The sequence below is a fragment of the Cyrtonyx montezumae genome, unplaced genomic scaffold, assembly GCF_038088225.1.
Source record: "Cyrtonyx montezumae isolate F1298 unplaced genomic scaffold, pur_monq_1.0 scaffold_17, whole genome shotgun sequence".
NCBI classification, from domain to species: Eukaryota; Metazoa; Chordata; class Aves; order Galliformes; family Odontophoridae; genus Cyrtonyx; species Cyrtonyx montezumae.
Window position 1 is genome coordinate 27686657 of NW_027071903.1, and position 27535 is coordinate 27714191.

A 27535-nucleotide genomic window follows, 5' to 3' on the forward strand; every position below is an offset into this window, starting at 1 on the left:
ATACAGCATGAAGGTGTTCTGATTATCCTCATTGCTATTTTCAGAACAAACTCAGATTCATGAATGTGCCCTCAGTGTATCTAGATAACTAGCTAATGAGCTCTGCTTCATAATGACAACGTGTGTTAATGACACATAATGCTTAATAGTACTTGTGTTCCATGATGTATTTGACTGTGATTCTAAATGCACTTTTCTGCCACTTTTCCTTTAAGTGGAAACACATCTGAGATTACCTGGGTGGATTAACTGTGCATTTCAGTAGGACTGACTATTGGGCTGCCGTGCAGATCTCTCTTCTCCCTTCTGTTTCTTAGACTAAATTTATACTTGTGTATTTGCATTATTCACTTGAGAAATGGTCTGATTTACTCATGTGTTTGTGTGGCACTGCTCACTTTTTTCCCCTATAGAGAAATAGATACAGTTTCTCCAACAAAAAAAGAGGAATCGCTTGCTAGTAGCTTAAATTGACTTAAGGGTGTGTGACAGCTACCCAATTTTGAATTTAAAATGAGAGGCAAAGCTGTTCTGCAGATTTCTTCTGCAAATTGAACTCCGGTCGAGGTTTAAGACTCAACATCTCATTCAATGAGAGGTAAAGGAGTAGAGACATGGCAGTTTTTCTGGCATAAACTCTAGGATATAAACCAAGTTTGGAAGAAAGAAATATTTTACTTAAGTTAAATCCCAGGAATGGAATACATTTCTGAATGCGAGCAGAGGGAAGTCTATCATGGGATGATGTTTGGGGCTGAATTTTGGTAGGAACCCAGGTTAAAAGCCTAAATCTTACCCCCTTACAAACATTTTCATGTTTTTGTGTTTTGTGGAATTCAACTTTAAATCTTTCAACTTTGGTTCTCTCCCAGCCGTGCTGCTGCTGGTTATTGTTGGCTCTGATGAGGTTGCAGGATTTTGGTGCCAGTGAGGGTAGTCTGGCTACAAACCTGTGGGCCTCAGCTCAGCATCCTTATGGCACCTCCTCAGCTCATCCGTACAGAGAGTATATATGCCTGAATGGCCATGGAAAATACACTGTAAAGGAAAATCTGGCTGAGAATGATATATTTTAGCCAGAAATCTGGAATATAATGGAAAAAAGGTCCTTAGAACAAGAATTCTTCCTAATTCCAAAAGGATTTTTTGTTGTGGCATAAAGCTTCTTCTGGAAAGTTGAAAAACAGCCTGGTTTTTTTGGAGCCCTGTGCGCTCTTCAGATCTGTATCTTGTTTTACACAATTGAATTCAGTAAATCACAATCTCGTGAATTTGAAAGCACTGAACAGTTGCTAAGTTGCCTAGAATTTAAAACGCCGATTATGCAGGAGAGTGTTTCTGTCTGCTGTCTTTCTAGACAAAGTGGTATGGGGAGCTTTTTCCTTCATGAACATATCAGGATCCAAAAAATATGTCTGGTTCCTATTATGGTAAAGGAAAAACTTGAGGTGTGCATTGGAAGTGCTAAGCCAGTGATCGAAATGTTGAAGTTGTTCCTGAAGGCTATTCCACATCATGAAGACATCATCTGTAAAGTAATACTGCACAATGATCTGTGAAGAAAGGAGACTGAATTAGCGTTCAGTATGGCTGTGACTTCCAAATGTCCCACATTCAGGTTAGCTTCTATAGCAGGACCCATTCTGGTAGCCTTCAGGGAGCACTGATCAGTGTCAAGAAAACAGCTCAGATAAAGGAAGGATGGTTTAACCACTCTGACTGGGTTATGCCTTGTGCATTTGCACACTGCTGAGGCTGGTTGTTGTGCCACGTGTCAGATACACCCACAGACTTATCCCGGGTTTTGGAGCTCTGAGAGAGTGCTGGGGCAGCTCTGCTGGAGCACCAACAATGAAGTGTCTGATTTGCCAGCTCTCAAAATGTCATTTAAAAACAAATGTTTGTGGAAAAGAAAACAACAATAGAACTAATATTGTGCAACTGGAAAAACCACCTAATGAAAAATCAATATCCAAAGTCCATTCATTGATTAAAATTTAGAATGATGAGTTTTCTTTGAATACAGAATATTTCAGCACTCCAACTTAACAGTGTGGAGGATGATAGATCTTCTGTAACATGGTAAACGAGATTGCTTAACAACTGAGCCCCTAATTTAGTTCTTAATAGCTTTTTCCGTTCCATTTCCTTCACGCTTCATTGTTACAAGCTGCATTTATGACATCTGCTAGATTGAGAAGTTTTTGATGCTTTTTTGGGGGCAGAAATGGATGTCCTATTTTCTATTTTAATTGATAAATATAAAACCTTTCTTTCAAGAGAAATATTTTATCTCAGTTTTTATTTCTGCTTCGTTTCATCATATTAATTCCTTTCTCCATGCATTCTGGGTTGCAGATGGTTATGTTAATTGGTTCTGACTGAGGTTAGCAGTCTCACATCTTCTAGTAGAGATACATGAGCACGTTGGTTTTGTAGGACAGGTAGCAGCTTCTAAAGCTGTTCTGGGAGCTTGCCTCACAGTGCTTAACTGTTATTCTCAGTGGGATGCTGAACTATTAAAAGGGCTCAACAAAAATGGTTTTTTTTCTGTGAATGGAAAAACTACTAGTTTTGCTGCAGTGTCATTGCATTACCTGTGAAGTGGTGGATGAACCAATGATTCTTGTATATTATGAGCAATATAGATGGTATATTTTATTTTGTCCTAAATATTTTAATTATCTACATTTTAAAGGTGTTCCTCAACCGAACGTGACATGGTTTATGAAGAAAGGCATCCTACAAATTAGTTCTTTCTTGCTTTCGAATGGCTCTTTATTTCTGAAGAATGTTTCCTATGAAGATGCAGGAACATATTCTTGCAGAGCAACTAATGCTCTTGGAAAAGTTGAGGCGGCATCTGTTCTCCACTTACGTGGTAGGTGCTGAGTAAGAATTCCTTACTAATAACTCTTAATATGATTTTTCACTGATAAACTAGATTGAGGTGCTGTGGGTTATTATTTAACGCTTTCTCATGAACTCGGAATGTTTGACTGGTTCTCACTCCCTGGGATCTGTTCTGTTTTATGTTTCCTGTAATAGTAGATCTGGGTACAGTTTAATGTGTGACCTCTTCAAAAGTTGTTCCATCTTCTTGCTTCCAGGCAATAAATATCAGCCCTTAAACCCGGAGACACGTTAGACAGCTAAACTCAATGTCATATTGCATTGTGCCCCGTGCTTTCATATAGGGAAACAAGGTAGGTTACAGGAAATGACAGGGAAATGTAATGGAGTGAAACCAAAGTGGTGTTGTCATTTCCTTTTTAATCATAAAGGCCAATAAAACAAAGGAATAGTGAGAACAGAAAAAAATCTGAATACAAACTGATAACTCAAAATAGAAAATGGAAAGAAAAATTCATTTTAAATGACTATTGTAAGTAGATAAATAATGCAGTACTCTGTAACACGATCATACCTTGAAAATAACTCCAATAAATTGATTATTCTGCCCTGGAGATTAACTTTCTCACCATTTTGCTGCACAAAGTACAACGCAGTCATGCATGGCCAACCCTCCTACAAAGCTTTCTTTCTTAACCACACGTGTAAGGCAGATTAGGTATGTTTGGATCTGTTGGCCAAGGAAGACTTACCAAAGACATAATAGGAGTCTCTGTTTGAAGGTGAATATAGACTGAAGCTGCCTTCTTGGTTTCAGTTTTCCTGAATTAGGTCAAAACTCAGACATGTTTCAAAGAGGAATATTATTATAATGATGTGACTGGGAAGCTCACTCACAAGAGCCTGAACTTCATTTCTACTGGTGGTCATGTGACATTAGTTTAAATAAATCTTGAGTAGACAGAAGAATGCCAATTTCTGCATTTTTAGGGGTTTTTTTTGTTGTTTTTTTTTTTTACTGCACGAGTCTGTGGTGAAATGGGAGAATGTTCTGCTGTCAGGATTTGCAGATCACGCTGACTGCTGTCTAAAGCAACATCAAGTCAGACTTTTGGACTTTCCTGCAGCAATTATGCTTCATCTGGAAAAGCTGAGCAGTAGAGCAAAATTTGTGCAGCTTTTTTCTAGTAGCAGTGACTAAGAACTGTCGAAGGGATTAGCTGTTTGGTGGTCATTGCCATTATGGGGCTGATCTCATTGTACTTCTGTGGAGATTTTTGTTTCAGCATTTACGTAGGTCACTCCAAAGGTAATACCCCCTATTTATTTCCATGGAAATTACAACAGATACAAAGAGCATGATAACAGTGTTTGATAAAGCAAATTCTCAGCTACAAATCACTCTTCTTCAGCATAGTCACTGCCTTGAGCTATGCATTTTCACCCCTGATCAACCAGAGCCTGCGTGCTATGCTCATAAAAATGTGTACCAGTGGAGTGCCCGCTGTCCCCACTGCTGAAATGCACCTCCCACTGCCTCACTGTGCTCACATGCACTGGTTGGTCTCCATGAATGTTCAGTAAGCATTAATGAATATCAGCAGGTGTCATTTTTTCCGCACCGAGGAATTCAGTGACACCCCTTTGCTTCAGATGCACTTCCATGTCACCCTTCATTTTGTCAGACTACTTCTCTGCTGCCATCTGTCACACAAGAAAATGTAATGGAATACTGGTGGCAAGGTTCCAGCTCTACTGCCAGTGTCCACCTCTTGAGTTTATGGGCCAATGTCGTAAAATGGGAGGCATTACTTTTGGAGCAGGCCTCGTACAAGGATGAGCAGGAGGCTTGATGCAGACCTTGTACACTGGGGAAAAACCTTAAATAATGCAATCCAACGAATGGAAAATAACCCAAAGAGGTTAGAATATAAAAAAGTGATTTAAAATGCTCTGGAAGGAGAATTGTGGGTATTAAGCACGCTCATTAGGATGGAAATTTGGACCACGTGACAAGAATTGTGTGTTACTGACAGATTACCCATACTCTTGGCAGTTCATCTGGCATGTGATGAAAAAGATGAGTTGCTGTAGTGATAGTTATATGACTGCCTATGTTATGCACTATGCATAATGGGATTTTAAAAGAGGTTTTTCTTTTTTTCTTAATTGTAGTATTTTGCCATGATTCCATTGGGGAAAAAAATAAGTCAGAAATTGGCCTAATTTCACTGGAAAAAATCTTTTTCTTAAAATTTGTGTGTGTGAACGACTGGCAATTAAAACATAAATGGCATTCTGTTGTGAAACAGTAAATAGATGATACGTCCTGTAAATTTTGTTCTTTAATGTTGTAGCTTATAGCTTATTATGTTATAGCTTATTGCTGCTAATAAATAAACACGTATGATTCAACAAATTTGATTAAGTTAGAAACAGATGGGAACATTGTAAACAACTTGTGCTTTTCCCTGTTTTCACACCTGAGATATATTTGCTTCATGAACAATTCAGTCAGTAGGTTGATCATTTCAGAGCAGTATTGTACGTGTGCTTCATAACGAGTGTTTAAGTACTTTATAGCAAGGTTTTTTTTTATTAGTATGTTGATACAATTCTTCCTAAGAAGAGATTTTGTGTATTGTTTTACAGAACAAAGATTTACAGAGAATAATACTTTACTATCAAAGGGAAGCAAAAAAAAGCGTGTCTTAATGGCATCTGGAATTGGTACAAATGTTAGCGTGGTACCTGGAGATCCATTAAGAATAGGTATGTTGTCCTTTATGCTTTCCCATTTGAATGATGTGTTCATAAAAACAGAGGGGGCCCATGGAGAAAGTGAGGATGATTCCTGAGAATGATTTGGTGGTTTGCATAAAACGGAGTCCAGAGTAAAACCCTAATTCATTTTAAATAATTGCTCTCTGCTACTTCTCTTCAGTTATATATAAGTGGAATGTGTAAGATCTTAGTAAGAGGGAAAATAGAAAGAACTGTGATAGGTGTATGCCAGCTGAAAACCCTCAGGGGATGCTCAGGAACTCCAGATAGTTTATGCATATTCTTGTTTTTATTTAGACTAATGAGATCTTTTATATAGAATATCTGTCATGCATAACTATGTCCAAACTTTTCAATGCAGCTGCTGTGTTTAGAAAAAAATGCTAAAGTACCATCAATTTTTAGGTTGCCCAGTGCTTCCCAGCTCCAGAAACACTGTTCACTGGCTTTTCAGAGGTAGTCCAATTGAGGAAGTCCAGACCTTGGAGTACCGAATCCTGGCTGGGGGTCGCATCCTGGAGGTGAACACCAACTCGGGTCACTTTGCTGGACAGTTCCGATGTTGGACTTCAGCTAGTGCAAAACCAGTGTCAGTTTGGGTAAATGTCAAGAAGGAAGGTTTGTTGAAAACTATATGACAAATTCTTATTTTTTAAATACTAATTTCTTTCACTCTTTAAGGAATTCCCTGAACATTAACCTGCTTTTATATAGAGAAAGAAATAAGCTAATACATGTTTAACTTCACCTATATGTACAATCTCATCTAAGCCAATAGATAATGTCCATACTCAGAGTTGTATTTGGGCATTAATGGGTGCAGGAGGATGTGGGTTTTCTCATTTCTTACCTGTGCAGCTGCAGATCTAAGAAGATTTTGCCTAATTTGGTGTCTTGCATTAAATCAGGTAGGTTTTCTCAAGTTGAGCGAATGATGTAAATTGCTCCCAGGATAGCCTAACAAACTGAAGCAAAACAGACTTTGTGGCCATCTTAAGACAATAAGAATAATTTTAATTATGGTTGTCATATTTCAGCATCGTTGCAATATGGTTGCCATCTTACTGTAGTCATCCTTAAACATGCCAGTGTTCTGGGGCACCCAGTCAGTTTGGGTTTTAAGTTTCCAAGAACATTTAATAATGTCCTCCAATGTAATGTGCTTGTACACAATTCCACTTTTATTAGAAAATTGTAAAATGTGGAGCTGAGAATTGCAGAGGAATGAGCAAAGGATCCTACAACCCACCAGCAGGGCAGGCCACATCTGCAAACTTTGTAAGAAGTGTGTAAATATTTAAAGTGCTTTTGAAATTAATACCATTATAGTCGATAGACTTTAAAGTGTAGAGTTAGGAACTTAGATCCTGAGATTCGGGCAGCAAAACATGGAATTCCATTTGATAGGTTAATCAAAAAAGCAAACAACAAGTGTCCCCTATATGCAGGGGGTGCAGATCTGATTTAAAAAGAAGTCTCTGTTGAAATTGAAGATTCTTATGTATTATTTATCTATTTTCTATATATTTTGGCTTACTGTCTGTGAACAAAGGAATGAGAGAAGATTTAAGATCAGATTTTGTAAATCCCCCTTGTGTAAAGTGTGTTCTCAGAGACTGACACTGGATTATTTCTATGAGTGAGACGGGGTTTGTATGAGTGGGATGGCAAAGTGATTTTACTGAAGTATATCTGTGATGAAAATGTTCCTTTTTGGTGATAAGCCTGAAATCAAAATTGTATCTAAATATTAATGAAATCATAAAGTATCCTGATAGAATTTATCAGAAAATGTGTCCAGACCTTGATACTAATGTAGAGCTCAATAAAGTCTGGGCAAGACTAACCAGGTATTAAACTCTCCATCTGTATTCTCCAGCTGAACTGCCTTTTGGTCACCCAATACCCTGCCCAGTGAGGCTGGTCCGTATTTTGGGAGGATTCCATTTTCCTTTCATGAGCTCTAACTCTGATTGTTGCTTATGTAAACGTTTCATCGCTGGAATAGCCGTGCAATTTTAGGAGTGCAAAATCTCCTCTGGTGGTTTTTGCACAGTAGGCATATTGAGGGTACTTCTGAGCAGTATCTTCTTGGTTAAACAAACAATACAGTCTCTCCATCATAGTTGCAGTCAGTAAATTTAACTGTTTCTACTTTGAAAAAGGCCCTTTTGTATTATTTTAAGAAACCCAGAAGTAATAAGGAAACATTGAAAAACAATAAGTTAAAGAATTCATTATGTGCTGGAAGAGGGCGCCTGTGGACACAGCTGGTAGCTATCAATTATTCTTGGTTATTACAGAAAAATCTGACTCCTTCTGTGATCATATAAAAATCTGTCAGCATTGCATAGTACTTCATCTTTTACCAAGTGTCAAAAAAAAAAAAAACGGTGGGGGAAGGAGTAAGTGTGGAATTGTGACTAAATATAAAGGTAGTAATTGTTAGAGGTGATCGATTTTCAATATAAAATGGCCTTTAAAACATATTTCTTCTTCATGTTGCCGGAGGTCTCAGTGGCAAATTAATTATGCATTAAGTAATTTTCTATACTTTAGCACAGGATTTGCTTAAATCTTGAAATTATGTGAAGCATCTGGAGCAAGGTGAGGTTTCTTTAGAATAAACTTAGCGTGGAGCAGCAGGAAGCCTGGAGAGCCTGATTTACAATTTCCCCTTTTTAATGCTCATTGTATAAAAACGTTATGAAACTTTTAAAAGAAGTTCATCAGTTCCTACTGTGAGCCAGACTCTGCCCCTCAGGTGCACATATGCTGATCCCATTTGCCTTCTAGTGAACTTCATGCTCATAGATAGAGGCTGAACTTCAGGGGAAGCGGAGTAGGAGTGCATTTTCCTCTGACTTATGGTTCCTTTTCACAAAGCTGAAGCATTCACTTTTCTACGGGAGCTGTGATGTCTGTTATCTCACTGGCAGAGCGTGCTGCCACATTGATTAAAAGCGTGACAGAGTTAAAATGTTCAATGCATCTCTCACACAGCATTTTTGATTGTGTTTCTTATCGATAATTAGATTACAGATGGGAATATGCTGAGTGGAGCACTTGTTCTGCTAACTGTGGCAATTCAGGAACCCGCTCCAGGAAACTACAGTGCGTGAATTCAGAGAAGCAGAAAGTAAATGAATCACTATGCAGAGATCTGCAAAAGCCAGCAATCATTTACCAGTCATGCAACAGAGATGACTGCCCCGCCAGGTAAACTCTGCCTACTATATTTGCAGGTGCTCTGTCTGTACTAAGATAAGCTCACAATCTCCTGAAGTTGCTCTGTGTTTATACGCTGAGTCTGAAATGTGGGTTTTATTCCCTGTATCTTGTGAAAATGGATCACAGGCAAGTCAGGGAGCTGTTGATTCAACTGAATAAATCAGACCTCATGTAAGTCCATAATGCTGCAGCAAGTCTTGCTGCTACCACACTAACATTGTGGAAGCCACAGGGAGGCCTCTGAGATGTGCTTGTTGTGTGGAATCTGTGCCAGTGCCCTGCAAGAAAAATCATTATGTTTACACCAGCCACGATGCCCATGAGTGGAGTCTGTGTTCACCTCCTGTTCTTTCGTGCTGGCAGAGAGGCTCTGAGTAGAATGATTGCTGTGGAATGCCTCGTTTGTCTCCAGTGCCCCTCACCACAGTGTCACTCCCCTTGCATGTGCATCTCTGCCATTCTTCTGGCTGAGTAACTAGTGTGATGAGAGATGCTGGGACAGAAAGTATCTGTATCACAGGCAAATATACCACTATGGTATTTGGTTCCGAAAAGCCAAACGTTGCCTGTGCATTTAATTGGTTGCCCTGAGCACTCCATCCCAGCAAGGAGCTGCTCTGGGCTTTTGCAAGAAGCTCTACATGCATCCTCAAAACAAACGCCTTCAGTTGCTTAAAGGGATTGGCCTTCACTTGTCAGCAGTACAAAATCCATGAGCAATGAGAAGTCATGCACACATTTTGGAGCTGTACTTCATTAGAAAATTTTTGGAAAGAGGTGTTCAGACCTTAAGTGACATTGTGGGAGTGCATCTTGCCAGTATTTCTAAACTCTTCTAAACACACAAAACATAGCAACAGATAAATATCAGGATAAATTTGTTTATATTCATTACTAGAAGCCAAAAAAACAGGTCATCCTAAATTGCAAGTCTGAAATTCAGCCAGCCCATAACAAGTGAACTTTTTGCCAGTGGAAATATGCTAAAGTAGGACAAATCCTTTGAAACACAGAGCCTCAACTGAGGCAGTGTTCCCTCTAAAATCCATCCATTCAGAGCAGATGAGACAGAGTTATGAGGATGCTGCCATGTGTTCAATCCACTTTCCTCCAGCATAGCATCCAAGTACAGTGAGAGTTTGAGCATGTATTTAACTTGTATTTTAGATCTGAATTTGTGCATTGCTGACTTGCTGTGCATACATTGTGCCCAAATATTTGCAAAAGCACTTGGGCTTTAAAAGGTGGATAAAGAGTCCAGATTGCAAAAGTAATCTTTGAATCAACATGAATTCTTTAAGAAAATAATTGCTGAAGAAAATAGGATCTTTTTCCTGTTACCACAGTGGTGCTACAAATAAAATCTCATTCCAAGTTCCTATCTTACATTTATGAAAAGATGGAGCAGAATAAATCATATTGCTACTTGCTGCTTCCCTGACGAAGTTTCTAGCTGTTAAGGCAGAATAAATCTTTGCAATTTCTCATCAATAAATAAAACGTTCTGCTTGAGCCATTATCTAGCAGGATCTTGATGTAACAATAGATACAGATGAGTTATGACACCTACTTCTACTACTGCACTGGTAGTAACTAAATCAGTACCAGTCATTCTGCAGGTTCTGGAATAGCAGGCTGTACTTCCCTGCAAAAATAACAGACCCAGCAGTGACTGTAGCATTTACCTGCTCTCACCTTCTGGTAACAAGTGCTGTATCTTCAGTCAGCATATACTGAGCTACGTGTATGGTAGGACTCACCAGTTAATCAAGTTTCTGCAACCTTGTGTAAAGGCTGAAAAAGATGCTTCTACCTTATCTCACATCGAGACTCTAAATATCCACCTAAAAATCACAGTGCCAAGATGTCTTGATTTTTATTTGCAAACTGGTCGGTGCAAACTACCAGCAAGGTGGCAATGCTTTCATGTTTGCTATTAATGCCTCTGCATCCCTGTAGGTGGGTGACTAGTCGATGGTCTGAGTGCTCTGCAACTTGTGGCAGTGGTTTTCGCTATCGGCAGATAACTTGTCAGCAAGTAAAAGCCAATGGGAGCGTGGTAAAAGTGCTGGCAGATGCTTGTATACAGCAAGATCGCCCCGGGGGAAGGAAGCCCTGTACTGGTTATTCATGTACAGCAGGGACAGCGCAGACAGAAGAACGGGTAAGTGACAGTTTGCTTGGAAACTCCTCAGGTTAGAAAAGACATCAGTGTAATCATTCCATTGTCTGTATTCGCATGCTGTTGCTGCCACACTAACACCTTGAAAGCCGAGCTGGAGACTTGTGGCACTAGCTGTAATTGCCTTCCACTGAATACAAATCCTTGTTTCTTGATTTTCTGTTACTTTTATTCAACACAAACAAGGAAGTGAGGGCAGAACAAGATCTGAAATGCAAGTGTTAGTTTCAGCATGTTATATAACCTAATCCACTGTTACCAATTCCAGTTTTAAGCTAGTATATTGCTTTTATTGCAGTCATAAAAACACAGTTCGTGTAGCTGAACTTGTGAAGTCCTTAAAAACAGATGTGTGCTTCAAAAGCAATTACCTTTATTTAATATAGAAAACTTCCTTATGTTTTGCATCTTTGTTTACGCAGTAAGCTTCTGTTGTTTTCACATGATTTTTATGATTATCAGTGCAGTATTTATTCAGGAAACGAAGTGATGAGTGAGAATTGCTGTTGCCACCTTCCAGATACAGAGAGTAACAAGGCAGGGTTGTGCATTTTTCTGAATAGGTGGGAAGGTCGGTATCCTGGAGAAGGGTGACTCTATTGTAATTAACTTGAGTGTTTCTTTTTCATTCCCCCACTTTTTTGTCTCCCTGTTCAGTGTTCTGGTCCCTGTGTAGGCCGCCTTGTAGCTCCACAGCATCGCCACTTTCTGTGTCAACTTCATAACGGAACTTTGGTGCCAAACTCTTGTGATGAGAGAAAGAGGTACACAATTTGAAACAGTACAAGTTAAAGTCCATAGATGATCAAATTAAAGTTACGATATCATAAACACCATCTAAATGTTCAAATTCCTGTGAATCAAACACAAGGAGAGGGGACAGTAATCCCTTTTGTGTCATAACTTAGTTCCTACTGCTGAACTGGTTCCCTTCTGGTATTATTGGTACTCAGTTCTGTTGCTGACAAGGTTCTGTACAAGTTTTCCTGGGACTTATTTTGTAGTCCCTGTAAATTTACTACTTTATTATTACTTAAATAAGGTATACTTATCCAGATGAACACATTTAATTATGCCTTTAAGTGTGTTAAAGAAGTAGTAGTTAAGGATGTATTTGGATCTAAAATTGAAGAAATAAGTGTTCTTACCTCAAGGCATGCATGTATTATATATATATAATTATTACTTTGTAGGATTTTTGTTAATTTGCTTTACTGTCTCAAATTGCTCACTACTAAAGGAAAAATACAGATCTTAGAGCCCCCCTCAGAATGTTAATCACTTGGGGCTATGCTACTGCACATGCATGGAAGGCAGTGTCCATAAAACACTATAATCTGAAAAATGCTGAATTGAAGAGAAACTAAAACTTAACATAGTGGTCTGGGGGAACAAAACCTATCCATGGGCAGGGCAGTGAAGAACAAACAGTGACTGGGTATCGAGTACATAAATGGCATTGTTCCTCAATTATAGATCCCAGCTCTCCATATTTTTGACTATATAAGTAATTCTGAGTTGTGAACATTTAAAATCATTTTTGAGGCACGTAGAATGAAATCTGGGCTTTGCTGAATAAAATGCTGGGAGTTCCATTCACAAGTAATAGCCAGGATTTCACTTTGGCAGCTTCAAATGTTTAAGAGGGTTCTGAGTCAGCATAGAAATATTATTTGTGTTCAAGATAGAGCTTAAAGCACCTGCAGCATCCACTGTACAGCATTTCAGGGTCAGTAAGATTTTCTGAAAGGTAAAACATTTTTTCTATTTCAGGCTTTGGTTTCAATGAACAGAAGCTTGTCTTCTGTCATGAGTGAGGCTTGATGAATAGGCACAATGTGAAGTACAGGAAATTTAACTTAGAGAAGAAAAAATAACTCTGAGGATTCTCAAATACAGGAAGAGGCTGTGCAGAGAGGTTGTAGGGTCTCCCACCTTTGGACATATTGGAATACAGACCAAATTTACTGTGTGATGAGCAGCTGGCTTGGACTGGACAATCTCCAGAAGTCCCTTCCATAACTGTATGATTCTGTGTATAAGAGTTTAGCACAAAAATATGTTTAGCTGCTGTTTCTTTTTCCACACAGATCCACTGTCAGAAGAAACTGTTCTTCAGAAGTATGTGATGTCTATTGGCGGACAGGGCCTTGGAGGCCTTGCAGTGTGCAGTGTGGGAGTGGATTTCAGTCAAGACGAGTGTACTGTGTACACAGAAAGGATAACAAACTTGTGGCCGATCAGTATTGTGGGTGGAAGAAGAGACCAGTGAGCTGGCAGCACTGCAACGCCACAGCCTGTGGCAGTATGTAAATATTTATTTATATCTGAGCATGCTGATAGTTTCCAGCACTTATATTAGAAAGTACCTCACAGTTGTACACTAGTGATTCTGCAAGCATTTGATTGCACTCCTCAAAGGTAAAACTAACCTCTCCAAGGAACACGTGACAGTGCTGGCATTAGTGTTCTCCGTGACCAGGCTGGTTTGCTACTACAGCCTCAAAAACACTTTTAGAGGCAGGATTTGTGGAAGCTGTTTTATGCAAACTTCCCTGTATGTCTGCCAGCCGTGACTCATTCACGAGTCTCCAGCAAGCTATTAATTCCTGAAAGGTCGGGTAGTTCTCTGAAATGAATGCAGTGAGATCTCACCACTGACGTGTGACCTACTTTAGCTGTTGTCACAAAGTGAAGTAAAATAACGACAGAGCTACCAGTAATCCATTGGTTGTTATGATGATTTCTGCTGTTTGTCTTTTGTCCATTGTCAAAGTTTTTTTAACGTTTAAACATATTTTTCAGAAGACGAATGCAAGGATACAACTCACTACTGTACATTTGCAAAGCAACTAAGGTTATGCTTGATAGACGTCTACAAACAAAGGTGTTGTCAGTCATGTCAAGAAATGTAACTCTTCTATGGAAAATCCGTGATGCTGCAGTGAAGAGATGAGAAGAGAGGTTCATTAACCTATCCTGCTCCAATTATATACCTGTACATAGGACATTAGTCGTAACATTTAAACAGAAACTTGGGGCTAAGATAAGAAACAGTATTGCAGATTGATATGCTGGGCAGGGTACTTCTTCTGGGAACTTTTATTATCCACTCTTTGCAATGGAACTTTTAATGTTTTAAACATCTCCACGTTTGAATTAGGAATTTTTGTTCTGTAGACAGAGTAGATGCCAGTACAGTTTTCAAAGCAGCAATAGATCTGTTTTGAAAAGTGATATGTTATTTTCTTTTGTTTCTATTCTTCTGCTCAGCCACTGAAGTACAGAGTTCTGGCATGATGAGACTTCTACTGATTTTAAATTAGACACAAGGCTTCCTGGTCAGAGCTGTGAATTAGTTTGTGAGCACTGTTCCCTTTCACAGTCAAATGGGGAGCCAACAAATGGCCAAACATGCCTGGCAGATTTTCTGTTTTGGGTAAATACTTTATTAACAGGGGAAAATGTCCAAGGAAGAATTACTGATTGGGAAGATAGAGAAGTGCAAAAAATCCACTTTGAGCAGTTTTCCTTCAACATGAGTTTTTATCATGACTGTTAAACTTGTGAATCTCTGCAAGCTGAAGAATTCTGATTCCGGTATATCTGGGTGTTATTTTCTGTACTGCAGAATTTGGGCTGTAAGCACAGGGAACCCCACAGAAGGCAGCAGAGAGCTTTTCCTTGTGTAGTTCCCACACTACTGCACTTCTTTGAAGCCTGAATGTGAGTCCTGACTTGGATCTTTCGTTACATTACTGAACTACACTACATCTTAATCAGTGCGTGTGCTGTCAGAACAGCTTTGGAAGCAGCATTCCTGCACTATGGGTTTGCATCACTGAAAATTAGATTAGCACTACTGTATAGAAAATGTTTAATGTGGACTGTTGTGTCCAAGGCTGACTGCAAGGAGAGGACATTCCTGATCATTACGTTTTTAATCAGCGATGGGTCTTGATTGTGTGAGCAGTTTTTTAAATTAAAAAAAAAAAATCAAAAACATTTTGTAATATACTTTTGTAGATATTTATTGTCTGATTTAAAAGTGCAATATTTTGTTTTGTACAGTGTTTAATAAAGATTTTTGGACATATATTTTTTCTTATTACCAAAATTTCTTATTCATATTTTTCCTTTATATTTAAAGTTTTCAGATGTTAACGTACAGCATTCTTTTGTTGCTTTAATTTTGTCTTTGGTTACATATGCATGCTATGCAGAAGCAGTGCTGTAAATGTTTGTTATTGCACTTGGCATGACATTCCTTTGTAGATTATTTTATTGCTTCTGCAGTAACTGAAGGTGTCTAATACTTTGCTTTCTTGAGCGTAGTTTTGGTATTTCTGAAATAAACTCTACTTTGATTATTGAACACCTGGATTACTCAGAAATTCTTTATTACTGCAATTTTCATGGTAGTCATTCTTTCATTCCATTCCGAGGGTTACCCTGTCAGCCTACCATCCATAATCCTGGGATTTTCAAAGCTCAGTTCTGACAGCTGTCAGAAATGAGACACATGCTCAGCTTTGCACAAAGCTTAAAAAGTTACTGATGTTGGAAGGAGCCAGTGTGTCAAAGTGTATCCGAAGCTTTGTACCTGGGAACTTAGGAAAAGGAAACTAATGGCCTCTTTCAGTCAGTGTTTTCAAGTACAGAAGGAGCAAGGTTAGTTCTTGTTGATCACTGTCAGAGGACAGTGGGACCTTTATAGCCAGAACTGGATGGAGGAAAAGCAATAATGATAATGTTAAACCCATTTTTTTTAAGAGATGGGTAGAAATGCCTGGTATAATTTGGCCAACAAAATAAAGAAAAATAAAGCTCTTATCAGATCACTCAAAGTGGTGATGAGATGAAAAACTGGGATATGTGAGTTAGAGATTTTATTTCCTTACTCTGAAAAGGAAACTACTACTTAAAAATAAAAATCCGTGACTACAGTGATTTGATTTGCAGAAAATCACAAAGAAATGGGAAAGCAGGTGTGAGAGGGAACATAGTGAGATCTGGGAAGTTGAGGAGCCTGGAATGCATGATCAAAAAAGGGTCAGTTCTGTGTAAGATTATTCCTACAAAAATAGGCAGATCCCTGCCACCATTTCAATAATCTTTTGGTTTGATTTGATTGTCCTGAAACTATCATTTTAAATGCTTCCAAACTAGAATTTGCATTATTTAGTTTGCTTTAATGTAATCTGAAGAAAAAGAACTGGTAGCATTCCAGGTATTTCCCCAGGATGCTTGCAATGTAAATATTATGACACAACAGCTACTTCCTTTGGGATGTGATTACTGTTCAACTCAGAAAATTCTGGAGTAAGTGGGCGGAAGAACTGGTGACCACGAGAATCTGTGTTCACGTAGACGTAACCTGGAGGAGATGGGTTATTTCCTGGGCAGATCTCTTGTTTCTTTGGAGTATATTCTGTGCGATACATGGTTTCATCTTGAAAATGAGCTGAATTGGGAAGGACGTGCACAGGTTTGAAACTTTGAACTGGAACGATGTGGTGTGGTATATAATGAGATTTGAATGTAGTTAAATCACAGAACTTCCCTGTGGGCTTTGGAATTTCATGTTGTTTCTTAATAATTGCTTGCCGGGAGCTGACCCAAGCTTTAAAGTCTTCCTTCATAGTAGTACTCCCTTGGAAAGGGCCGCTGGTTCTTCTTGTATTAGTAATCGGCCTTATAGGGACAGCAGGAGAAATCTCATGTTTAACATAATGGAGGTGACTCGTGGAGTTAAAATCCATGGTACCTGGAGGAGGAGCGTACTCTCTTGTTCTGCGTACCTCAGGCAAGGAGAGCAGCCAGGGCTGAAAACGATCCTGGAATTCAGTGACCCCACTGAAATGCTGCTTGGATTGGACTCTTGTGTTTTCAGGCTTGCAGCTTTTGACAAGTGGCCCAGGATGCCCTTTAAAATCATTCCGGTGCGTTGTGAGATCTTCAAAGGGTTGGTTGCTCGGCTTGTACTCTTCTGCTGATCTCACGAACTTTGGTTCCAGTTGATGAGCAATGTAGGAAGTGCGATGGCTCGTAGTGCCATCAAAAGGCACATCTGAGAGTTTGGGCACACACGGGGGTTTAAAACTTGATTGAGGATTCAGTGCCTTAGGAATGAAGTCATCTTGAAATGTAGTAGAATTTCCAAACTTCTCTGTAGGGGGATGGTAGACACGGGCCACTTTAGGTTCCCTTCTCGGAACTTCCCACGACCTATAGTCATCTGTAAGGCAAAGACAAAACTTTACCATGGAAGTGCTATTTTTTAGGAACATTCCTTTAAGACCACTTCTGGTACTAAGCCTTGCAAAGTGAGGAAAATGGATGTGAGCTACAATGATGTTATCTCTGCTCATGGGACAAACCTGTCTTCTAGTAACAGTGTGACAAAAACACAGAATTGTACTGATGTCTTATTTTGACTGTTTCCTCAAGAAAAAAGAGTTACATGGACACACAGTTTTCTACACCAACTGTGCTAACTTCTTGCTTTAATGGCTGTGTCTGGTTGTTATCTCTTGCTGTCTGTTTTCAATGACAGTGGTCCTCATAACCAGGAATGTCTTGATTTTCATGCTGGCTGGCAGCTCTGGTAGTTCCTATCTCATGCTTTATTTTTAGGTGTGTTTAACTGGGGGTCTGGCTGCATTACATGTAAAAAATCGAGTTACACACACGATGTAAAAACTTTTATACCTTTCTAAAGTATATCAAGGTCACTTGCCAGAATGATATTAATGAAGATTTAGTGCCTTGGTAATGACTCTATTAGGATAATTTTTTGTCAAGACATTATTAATAATATGCAAGCTATACAGTATAGGAGAAAATCTGAAGTCTTTTGACCTGTGGCAAAAAATAGCACTTTATCAGAGCTTAAAGTGTCTGAGAAATATATTGTGAGTTTAATGACAACAAACTTAACATCTGAGATGGCTAGGAGAGACTCTGACACGTTTGTTAGGCTAAAGAAACCTAGAGGAAGCTTTTCCTTTTGAACCTGTAGACATCAGCTCTAAACAACTGGAGGGCTGAACATCTTAAAGCATTATCACCTCCTATTATTATGCCCTACTCTCTGGGACAAACTAAGAAATCCAGTTTCACATCTCTAATATAGACAACTATATTAGAAACTCAGAAAACTGTTATTATACTATTATTAGAAAACTAATTACATTAGACACTCAGAAAACTGCCTTCATCTTTGGCTACTTCTCTTTCTAATGATGGCATTTGTTATTACCTTGATAGGTTGGTATGGTATCCAGTTTTCCTCTTGTAGTGTTTTTTCTCTCTAAAGGTCTTACTAATATCACTGGTTGTATTTTATAAGCATTATAATCTTTCTTGTATGTGGTTCCAAGTTCTATCTCTCCAGTCTTCGGCTTATATTCTTCTTTTACCCGGAGTGGTCGTTTCACGATATCATATGGTAAATAATCAGATCTGAATTGGGAAAGAGGGAAATAGGGGTTAAAATACCTTTTGCTGATGGAGTCACCCTTGTCATTTTCCCATCATATGTAAAAACAACAGCTCACAATGTTTCCTCTGAAGAAATGGATCAGTCAATGTGTTAGAGGGTAGAAAGGAAGAAAGGAAATGATACCACATAAATCTAGGCTGACAGTGCAAGTTATTGTCTTTATTCAGAGGTAAATGATGAAACAGTGTTTTCAACACTTCAAGGCTCATTTCCAGGTTAAAAATATCTTTTAAATGGTCAAAAGTAAAATTGTAAAACTGTAGTTCTACAGAGAAATGACACATAAAGCAGAAACAGCAAAAGATCCAATTGCCACAGGTAGCAACATTTACTTCTTGGGGAGAGAATATGAAGAGAGAGCATTTCACTGTGGATCTCATTTTTATTTTCACTGTGGGGTCATTTTTATAAATGCACAATACAAAAAATGGGTGTGTATTATGTAGGTGTATGAACAGTACACGCAGTACTAAAACAACTTGACAGAAGAGCATCTGACCTTTCTATGTGTGGTTCTGCTTTTTTACAAGCATGCTTTATTACGTTTTATGATCTCTTCGCGGTAAACTGTACATCTACACTCAGATCTTGCTCTTTCAGTGTAAAGAAAAGCAAGGGCTGCAGTGACTGAAAAGAATTGCAATTCCAAGCTCGGTCGCCCCCTTCAATGAGAAAAACTTCTAAGCAATCGTAAAAGACATTGCTTTAAAACGCTTACTTAAATGTTGTAATTCCTTCCATTTTCTCACGATGTCCTTGGTACTGTTGTTTTGGCTTAAGGCTCCGGGCAGGAGAGACGTTGCTGTACTTGGGGTATTTTTCCACATACTCTGTTTTGAGGCACGGCTGTCGTCCCTCATCAAAAATCCTTGTGGGCCTACGAGGGCAGCGATGGCGCCTGGGCAAAGTACATCAGGTGAGATCATTTGGGGAAGTTTCATTTGATTAACAATTATGTTTTTAGAAGGGCTCGAGACTGCGATCCCTAAGCATGAACGACAGCACTCAGATTCAGATCTTAATGAGTGGATTATGTTCTAATGAAAAAAAAAAATCTGGAATTTTGGAGACTCTCTGCTTCTGTGGAAAGAGAAAGATGACCTGAGTTCTGTCTGACTGCTTTTCCTCCCTTGTATTTGTAGTGTGTGGGGGGATTTTTTTTTTCTGAGAACAAATAACAGCTAGGAAAGATTGCTTCCTTCCACTTTAATATTTCAAATGAAATACATCTCCATCAAAAGTTCTGCAAATATCTGCTACAAAATATTATGGTTTCCTTCCTTTTGCAGTCTCTGCTAGGAGGTGTGTGCATCGCAATCTCCAGGTGACGGTGCCAAGTGAGCCGGCTTCCCCTGGAAACAGAAACTCTCCAGCAGCACCGAAGCAAACAAAATGCGCTGCCTAAGCCAACAAGCTTGTGTTGTAGCGACCAGCAAAACTTCAGCGATGTTTATGGTAAACCGCACCTTTAGCGTGTGTTTTATAGTTATCGTCACAGCACCGCGGAGGTTGGAAGAGACCTCTGGTGAGGATCGAGCCCAACCCCTGCTGCAGCGGCTCCCCGCAGCAGGTGACACGGGCTTACCCGCGCTTTTCCCGAGCTACCACGCGAACCGCTCAGCTCGCAACTCCTGAGGGGAGCGCTGCACGGCGGCGCGCTCCGCCGCCCTCCCGTCCCCGCGGCGCGCCCTTACCCGCACGTGCAGATCTCGCAGACGCAGCGCAGCCGCCCCATGCTGCACACCGTCGGAGGCGGCGCTCCGTCGCGCGGCAACGGAGGCGGTGTCCCCGCGGGCGGCCCCGGCCGACGTCACTGCCCGCGGAGGAGGGGCGGTCCCGGCCTTCCGGCGGCGGAGCGCGCGCTGTGCGGCCATGGTCGTTACGAGCGTGGGGAGGATGACGGGCCTGCAGCGGAACGCGGCCGCCGTCAGGAATATCTGCGTGCTGGCGCACGTGGATCACGGTGAGCCGTGCGGCTGTGGGTCGGGCGCGCTGCTTCGGGCCCTGCGGTCCGTGCCTGGGGCAGGTGGGCGCGGGGCGAGTGCTGGCGTGCCGTGGCCCGTGGCTCTCGGTGCCGCGACGCCGTCACGCCGCCTTCTGTTGTCTGCGTTTAAGCGTAGCGATTCGTGTTTCCTTTCAGGCAAAACCACCCTCGCTGATTGCCTGATATCCAGCAATGGGATCATCTCCAGCCGCTTGGCGGGGAAGGTACAGTGCGTTCTCATTTATCACAAAGTTCTGACCCTCCCAGTCCCGCCCAGTATCTCCTCACGGTTACGCTCTTTAGCATTGGATGACGTGTTAAGGTAATTGCCCATATTCATTCCCTTTTCCTCTGTTCTTACACACAGCTGCGGTATATGGACAGCAGAGAAGATGAACAGGTCCGAGGAATAACGATGAAATCGAGTGCCATTTCACTGCACTACGAGCGAGGCAAGTTGTTGGTGCCAGCACGTACAAACTGGTCGGTGGGTTATCCTCCCCTGTCTCTCCGTTGTTGCTGTTAAGGTCTTTCTCTCTGCAAATTCTGTGTTAGCCACGATTCTGCAAGGATAACCCCGTAGCCAAATGTTAACCAAGGTACTAAAGACAGATAGTACCTTTAGGCTTCGCTGATAATGATGGGTTTATGCGGAGATGAGTTAACTATCTTAAAAGTTGTCAGTTAAGTTGCCTTACGTGTAAGCCCCTGCTTGCTGTGCTGCTGACAGTTCTCCTGGCCTGTTTTTTGTTCTTTTGAGCTTAATGGTTACTGCACATTTGTCCTTGGAAATCAGTACAGCTTAGCAGTGTAACAGCCTGGCCAAGATACATATTTATGGAAACTGTTCTGAAATATTTATTGTTTGATCCTAGGTGGTCAGGAGTATCTGATTAATTTAATAGACTCCCCAGGGCATGTGGATTTTTCTTCAGAAGTATCTACTGCTGTCCGACTCTGTGATGGTTGCATCATAGTAGTGGATGCTGTTGAAGGCGTCTGTCCACAGGTGAAATAAAAAGCATATTAGAGAAAGAGAACAGTGTAGAGTAAGCAAACCAGAGATGTTTGTATGTCTGACTATATGTGGAAATAAGAGATGAGCTAGCTAAAGAAGTTCTGAAAAACTCACGGTGGGTGATCACGTGCTCAAGGTCTGAAAGAGGGCCATTTGTTTCCTGGGTTTCCTGAAAAATTAAATGAAACTGTTGAGTGGGTGTAGTGATGTAGGGTTGAAAAACTGAGCATGTAATTTTTCTGTTAATAGAATATTTATGTAAAGAAGAAGTCGGTGTCTGAAGTGAATTATTTAACATGTTTGTGTGCTTTTAGAGTATTGAAAATGGAAGACCTATGCAAAATAATGTTTTCCTTTTTAATAGGAGTATGGGTTAGTTTGGGCTTTGTGGCTATAATGATATTTTCTGTGGAATTCTGTAATAACTGACTGTGGAACTCAAATGATTAGTTGGTATTCAAGCCAGGACTTTGTTATATGTTTAATTAAGTTTTAAGGTCGTGTTGTTTTTCACTGTAACATTCTATTTCTTGTGCTGTCACGCTTTCTGTAATGGGTTTTCCTTTAAAACTGTTTTTTTTCTTAATAGACTCAAGCAGTTCTACGACAGGCATGGCTAGAAAATATTCGCCCAGTATTGGTGATAAATAAAATCGATCGCTTGATTGTGGAGCTCAAGTTAACCCCTCAGGAAGCATACATGCACCTTAAGAATATTTTAGAGCAGGTATTCTTGCTTTACTGTCATGTTCATGCAGCAGACTTGTTGCAAGCTCCCCTCACCTTGTCTCCATTCTTGAACTGAGACTTTGGTTTTCAGTGGCCTAAAACCTCAACAGAAAAAATTTGCCTAATGTTGTGGCACTGGGACGCCTTGTCTCATTAAACCAACAAAAAAGAAAGTGTATTAGTGATACAAGGTTCATTCTGAATGTCTGTGATGGAGAACAGAGAATCAAGTGCCACTGGACAAGCTATCGTGGAAATCTTTTTGCTTTTAGAAATCACATGCTGTATGTTTTGCCCTGTTAAATTGCCTAAGCTCCTTTGAGGCCAGACAAATATCTTTAGACTGTTCTCCATAATGATGGATTTATACCAGAATGAAGTTAACTCTAGTCAAGTTGTAAACAAGGTAAATTGCCTTCAGGCTCTTTCCATAGCTAATTTTTAAACAGTCATCTGCATGGCTTCCCTTTGCCATCTTTTGTTATTTGTTTGTTGGCAGTAATGAATTTACATTTAGTCATTCCTTCTGAGAAGCATCGGGTTATGTATAATACTCTAAAGCTGATTTAATCCTGATATGACTGAGTGAATTGGAAAACCTACTCTAAGCTGAAATGTTAGTCTTGTCAAACTCCTGTTGTCTTCAGATTGACAGGGTTAGATACACAAGGTCTGGGTTTTAAATTGCAGGGTGAATCATAAGCATTCAAAGCTGTTAAAACAAACTATTTTGGAGGGTGGGAGGAATTGTGTTTTGATTACAAGCGTTGTGAAGAAGTGTGCAAATCTTTAGATGTTTCTGCCTACCCTTTTGTAGATAAATGCAGTCACTGGATCGCTCTTTACCTCAAAAGTCTTAGAAGAAAGAGCTGAAAAAGAAGCTGAAAGTGAAAGTAGTTCTGACACAGCAGCTGGAGACCAAGTTTATGACTGGAGTGCTGGGCTGGAAGATACTGATGATTCCCACCTCTATTTTTCTCCTGACCATGGAAACGTGGTGTTTGCCAGTGCAATTGATGGCTGGGGTTTTGGGTAGGTGTGAAGTTAACTTCCTTGCCTTTTTTTTGATATGTGTTTGTTGCAGGTAACCTCAAATTTAAAGTATTTCGAGTTCCTTCCTGCTTCTGATTTTTCTTTCCCTGTGCTATATACAACATTTTGTCTGTCCTAATGTATATTAATGCTGCACAGCTGGAAACGCTATTGACTTAAGTAAGAATTTCACAAAACTATCAGGGTTACTGTATCTCAGTCAGATCTGTTTTGTGGTCCTGTTCTTAGTAAGGAGTTTTGGAGGGCAGCATGCTATGGTAAGGATTGCACGCTCTGTTCTGACTGCTGGCCACAAGGTGGAGTCCTCTGCTTTACCACGGGACTGTAGTTAGGCATTGACTTAGTGATCCAGGATGTTTCTTTGACGTTGTGAAGCCCTTAAATAAGTTCCAGCATTCTTAAGCCAAGCTCTCGCTTTGATTTGGGTTTTATTATTTGGCGTGGTTTTAGCCTTAAATGCTTATTGCTGCTAGTGGAGAAAACTGAAAAAACTCTTCAAATTTTGGCATCTTGGTGTGTTGTTTCCTGACAACAGATCTAGAATACTAGTATTAAACCTATTAAACCCAGGTCATCTTTCAGCTTCTCAGATCCCAAATGCTGGTTTTTGTTTGGATGTATTTCCTTTCCCAGGCTTTGTCAGTATCCAAAACAAATGTAAGCTGCAGATTACCCAGTTCTCTTTATACACCTCTAATCCATTTTCACATCTGCTAAGGAAAGCATTCATATTCTGACTCTGGGTTTTAATAAGTGTACAGTAGTTGTCTCCCCTCAGTAGTAAAATCTGTGTTATTTTATAGATCAGACGTGTTATTTGGAACATTGCCTTAATAACAAATGCCATCATCTGGTGGCTAAAGTAAGGACTAGGGAAAAATACTTGATTTTTAATTCTTACCATTCTGGTCAAAGTTCATTGTGTAACAGGATCTCTTTTATGGAGTAAGTTGGAGGGACATGACTTTAAATACTGACAACTTTTGTATTGTTTTTGATTTTTTTTTTCTCGGGGGATGGTATACAAGTGTTTGTTTAGCTTAAACAAGCTCAAGCTGACTTAAAATAAAACAAAACCATACAAATACTGCTGGCATTTTTGAGCCGTTGCCACTGAATGTTTTTGTCGGTGTAAATGTTACAAAAAAATGAGAGCTAACTTGAAGGCAAGTTGGGGGGAAGAAAAAGGGAGTAAAACAAGGTCAGGAGGTCCATGTATAGTTTGTGTAAGCTGTCACCTGCTTAGGGTGACAAGCACATGTGAACAGCATTACAGTTTAATCAAGATGCATATTGTTTCCTTTCAGCATTGAGCATTTTGCGAAACTGTACAGCCAGAAGATTGGAATCAAGCCTGCAGTGCTACTGAAGACTTTATGGGGAGATTATTATCTAAATACGAAAGCAAAGAAGATAATGAAAGGTGATCAGGTAGGGAGATTGCCAGGACTATTACCTGGGGTTTAATTAGTTGTTTTTTTCCAGCTTCAGAGACTCAGGATAGAGCAAAAACCACGAGATGAATGCAAGACAGGTAGTGTAGGAACCAGTGTAGCAAATGGGCTCTGTCATCTGATCTCATGAGTGCTTCAGCATTTAGGATTGATTCCATGTTTAATTGAGGATTTAGGATTGTAGAATTTTTTTGCTGCAGAGAGCTCTCAGTTGTAATTGAATGCTGTACTTGAAACACCGGGCTGAGAACTTTCCTTGGCATTATTTATGCCATTCAAATTTAGTGGGCAGCAGTTTCCCTCTTTTTATTTAATGACTTTTTTTCCTCAGTAGGTGAGGATTAAGAGAAGATAAGCATAGAATACGTCTGCCTTGAGCATGGTTGTCAGGCTCTTTCTCCGAAATTGAAACACTTGTTCTGCACTGTAAAGTTCCATGTTAATTTTGTGACTTATGCCATTTTTGAGACGAGGGTGGAAGTAGGGAGCTTGTGTAGGAGCAGAAGACTGGGTTGATTTCAAATAAAGGTTTTGCATACTAGTTAGGAAAATGCTTAATTCAAGTGGAGCCTTAAGCTTGTTGGGAAAGTGTGCAATTGCTGATAATTGGCTGCATGTCTCTTCATGTTCTACCAGTCAAAAGGAAAGAAGCCCTTGTTTGTGCAGTTGGTGTTGGAAAACATATGGAGTCTGTATGAAGCTGTTATGAAGAGGTGAGAGGAGCCTTGAAAATTTCCACAGAATCTCTTTTCAGGGATGGGAAGGAATGCATGTTTGATGTTACCAACATGGTTTCTGTTTTCGTTGCAGAGATAAAGAAAAAATAGAGAAGATAGTTACCTCGTTGGGCTTGAGAATTGGTCCTCGGGAGTCACGGCATGCAGACCCCAAAGTTCACCTTAATGCCATTTGCAGTCAGTGGCTACCTATATCTGATGCAGTCCTTTGTATCCTTCAGGAGGGTGCAGCTTTTTGCTCTACTGGTGGTCCGTGTGCTTGAAAGAGTGCATTTTAAGTGTGTTATGACTATGCATATTTGATGCTGGTGGCAGTGGTGCTTTGCCAGTGCTGTATTTTTGAATTGATGTTTTCTGTGACTCTTCCATCTGAGAAATTCTTTAGGATCCTAATGTCTGCTTTCTGTATTTCCCTTCTATAATTCCCTTCAGCTCTGACGCAGTTTTTCAAGATGCTGGGAGTATTAGAAATAAAAGCCAGAATAATGAGAGCTTTATTTGAAAACAAACTAATGGAAGTACCTGAAACGATAACATAGTAAAAGACAGTGCAGAGAGGGCACTTTGTGTTGCATACTTTTTCATGATAACTGAAGCTACTGATGGAGAAGCTGTGAGTAATTGTAAAGGCATTTCCCTAGTATCACATTTAGGCAAAAGTATTCATTATGTTACTTATCAAAGGCAGAGCCCTGTGATTGCCACCAAGAAGGAGGAACTTAATTCATGACATGATTGAGATATTACTTTCTGAACGTTCTTCTATTAGACATAACATTTTGAATCTCTTTTAATAACTGTGTATACAAACATGTTCATTTACATATACTTATTAATCACTAGATATGTGCAAGTTAATGAGTTACAAATACTCGTTCTATAAGTTCACTTGTGCAGTTCCTAGCTTCCCAGTTGCACAAAGAGTGGGCCATCCTTACTCAGCTCTGTTCTGCACGCGGGTGAATATCAGAAATCACTGCTGACTCGAGTGTGCTGTGAGAGACAGGGCTGGACTGTATGCCTGTTGTGGATGGCAGTTAGTGCATGATGTTGTTGATTTAGAGAAACAGATGTTGAAAATATTTCTTTTCCTTTTACTTCTACTCAGTAAGGAAATACAAATAAGGCTCTCTATTTCCTTAACAAATATGCTTTAGCTATGGTGTGTAATAAACTTCCCAGTCCCCTTGACATCTCTGCAGAGAGAGTGGAAAAGCTGATGTGTGTTGGAGCTAAAACGTTTGATTCTTTACCACCAGAAACCCAGGAACTGAAAAGTGGTAGGTGTTCAGCCATTGGCAGGGACACAGTGTTGCTTCAGTCTTGATTATTTTGTTTGTCTTTGGTTTATAAGGTGAGTAGTAACCTCTACTTTGATGTGTAAAATTATTTCACTTGTTTATTGATGTTTCTCTGTGATGTGTCATGGTATTGTCTTATTTCTACGCGTGATATTTTTCTTCAGTCTCATATTCATGATTTTTAGACAACTCAAGCTGCAAGTAACAAAGTCTAAGACTCAAACTTTGGATTTGGAGAAGTTACAAGGTTAATACATGTATTTTTATCTAAACAGTAAAACTCATCATGTAATTCAATTCAGCCCAGAGCAGAGGAGGCTGAGGGGAGCCCTCATGGCAACTCACAGCTCTTCTCAGGGAGCAGAAGGGCAATGCTGATCTCCATGGCATGGAGCTGTCATGGGAGGGGCAGGTGGGGATTAGGAGAAGGTTCTGCACCAGGAGGGTGCTCAGGCACTGGGACAGGATGCCCAGGGCAGTGTTCATGGCAGTGAGCTGCAGGAGATGATCTGGGCAATGCACTCTGGCATAAGGTTTGAACTTTGATCCCTGCTGATCCTTTCTAACTCAGGATATTCTGCTTTTCAAGTTGAGAAAGGTTTTTAATATTTTGTCATCTTATTAAAAACATCACTTTTAGTCAGTAGGAGGTTTGAACTTGAATTTTACACTTACAAAAATGTACTCTGGGTGTGTAATAGAAGG

The 27535-nt window shown here is 39.9% G+C and overlaps 3 protein-coding genes across 3 annotated transcripts in view; 2 read left to right on the forward strand and 1 right to left on the reverse strand.

The window, feature by feature from the left end:
• The window catches only part of ADAMTSL3 (ADAMTS like 3), a 173382-nt gene extending 157963 nt beyond the window's left edge, over nucleotides 1–15419 (forward strand). Inside the window, exons 23-30 of the mRNA XM_065733955.1 lie at nucleotides 2699–2881; nucleotides 5506–5625; nucleotides 6043–6255; nucleotides 8673–8856; nucleotides 10828–11032; nucleotides 11708–11814; nucleotides 13141–13355; nucleotides 13856–15419. Coding sequence (XP_065590027.1) covers nucleotides 2699–2881; nucleotides 5506–5625; nucleotides 6043–6255; nucleotides 8673–8856; nucleotides 10828–11032; nucleotides 11708–11814; nucleotides 13141–13355; nucleotides 13856–13965 — 1337 coding nt within the window. The 3' untranslated portion in view covers nucleotides 13966–15419. The remainder of the gene's footprint in view (nucleotides 1–2698; nucleotides 2882–5505; nucleotides 5626–6042; nucleotides 6256–8672; nucleotides 8857–10827; nucleotides 11033–11707; nucleotides 11815–13140; nucleotides 13356–13855) is intronic.
• A 445-nt stretch (nucleotides 15420–15864) lies between these two features.
• SAXO2 (stabilizer of axonemal microtubules 2) lies at nucleotides 15865–20331 on the reverse strand. The gene is made up of 4 exons (XM_065734316.1): nucleotides 20249–20331; nucleotides 19273–19452; nucleotides 18312–18514; nucleotides 15865–17288 (listed from the first exon to the last, which is right to left on the reverse strand). The coding sequence occupies exons 1-4, from the start codon at nucleotides 20287–20289 to the stop codon at nucleotides 16312–16314; spliced, it is 1401 nt and encodes a 466-aa protein (XP_065590388.1). The 5' UTR covers nucleotides 20290–20331; the 3' UTR covers nucleotides 15865–16311.
• A 63-nt stretch (nucleotides 20332–20394) lies between these two features.
• The window catches only part of EFL1 (elongation factor like GTPase 1), a 55872-nt gene continuing 48731 nt past the window's right edge, over nucleotides 20395–27535 (forward strand). The window contains exons 1-10 of the mRNA XM_065733964.1: nucleotides 20395–20517; nucleotides 20695–20762; nucleotides 20906–20990; nucleotides 21414–21547; nucleotides 22146–22283; nucleotides 23103–23317; nucleotides 24646–24769; nucleotides 25429–25505; nucleotides 25603–25739; nucleotides 26687–26809. Coding sequence (XP_065590036.1) covers nucleotides 20427–20517; nucleotides 20695–20762; nucleotides 20906–20990; nucleotides 21414–21547; nucleotides 22146–22283; nucleotides 23103–23317; nucleotides 24646–24769; nucleotides 25429–25505; nucleotides 25603–25739; nucleotides 26687–26809 — 1192 coding nt within the window. The 5' untranslated portion in view covers nucleotides 20395–20426. The remainder of the gene's footprint in view (nucleotides 20518–20694; nucleotides 20763–20905; nucleotides 20991–21413; nucleotides 21548–22145; nucleotides 22284–23102; nucleotides 23318–24645; nucleotides 24770–25428; nucleotides 25506–25602; nucleotides 25740–26686; nucleotides 26810–27535) is intronic.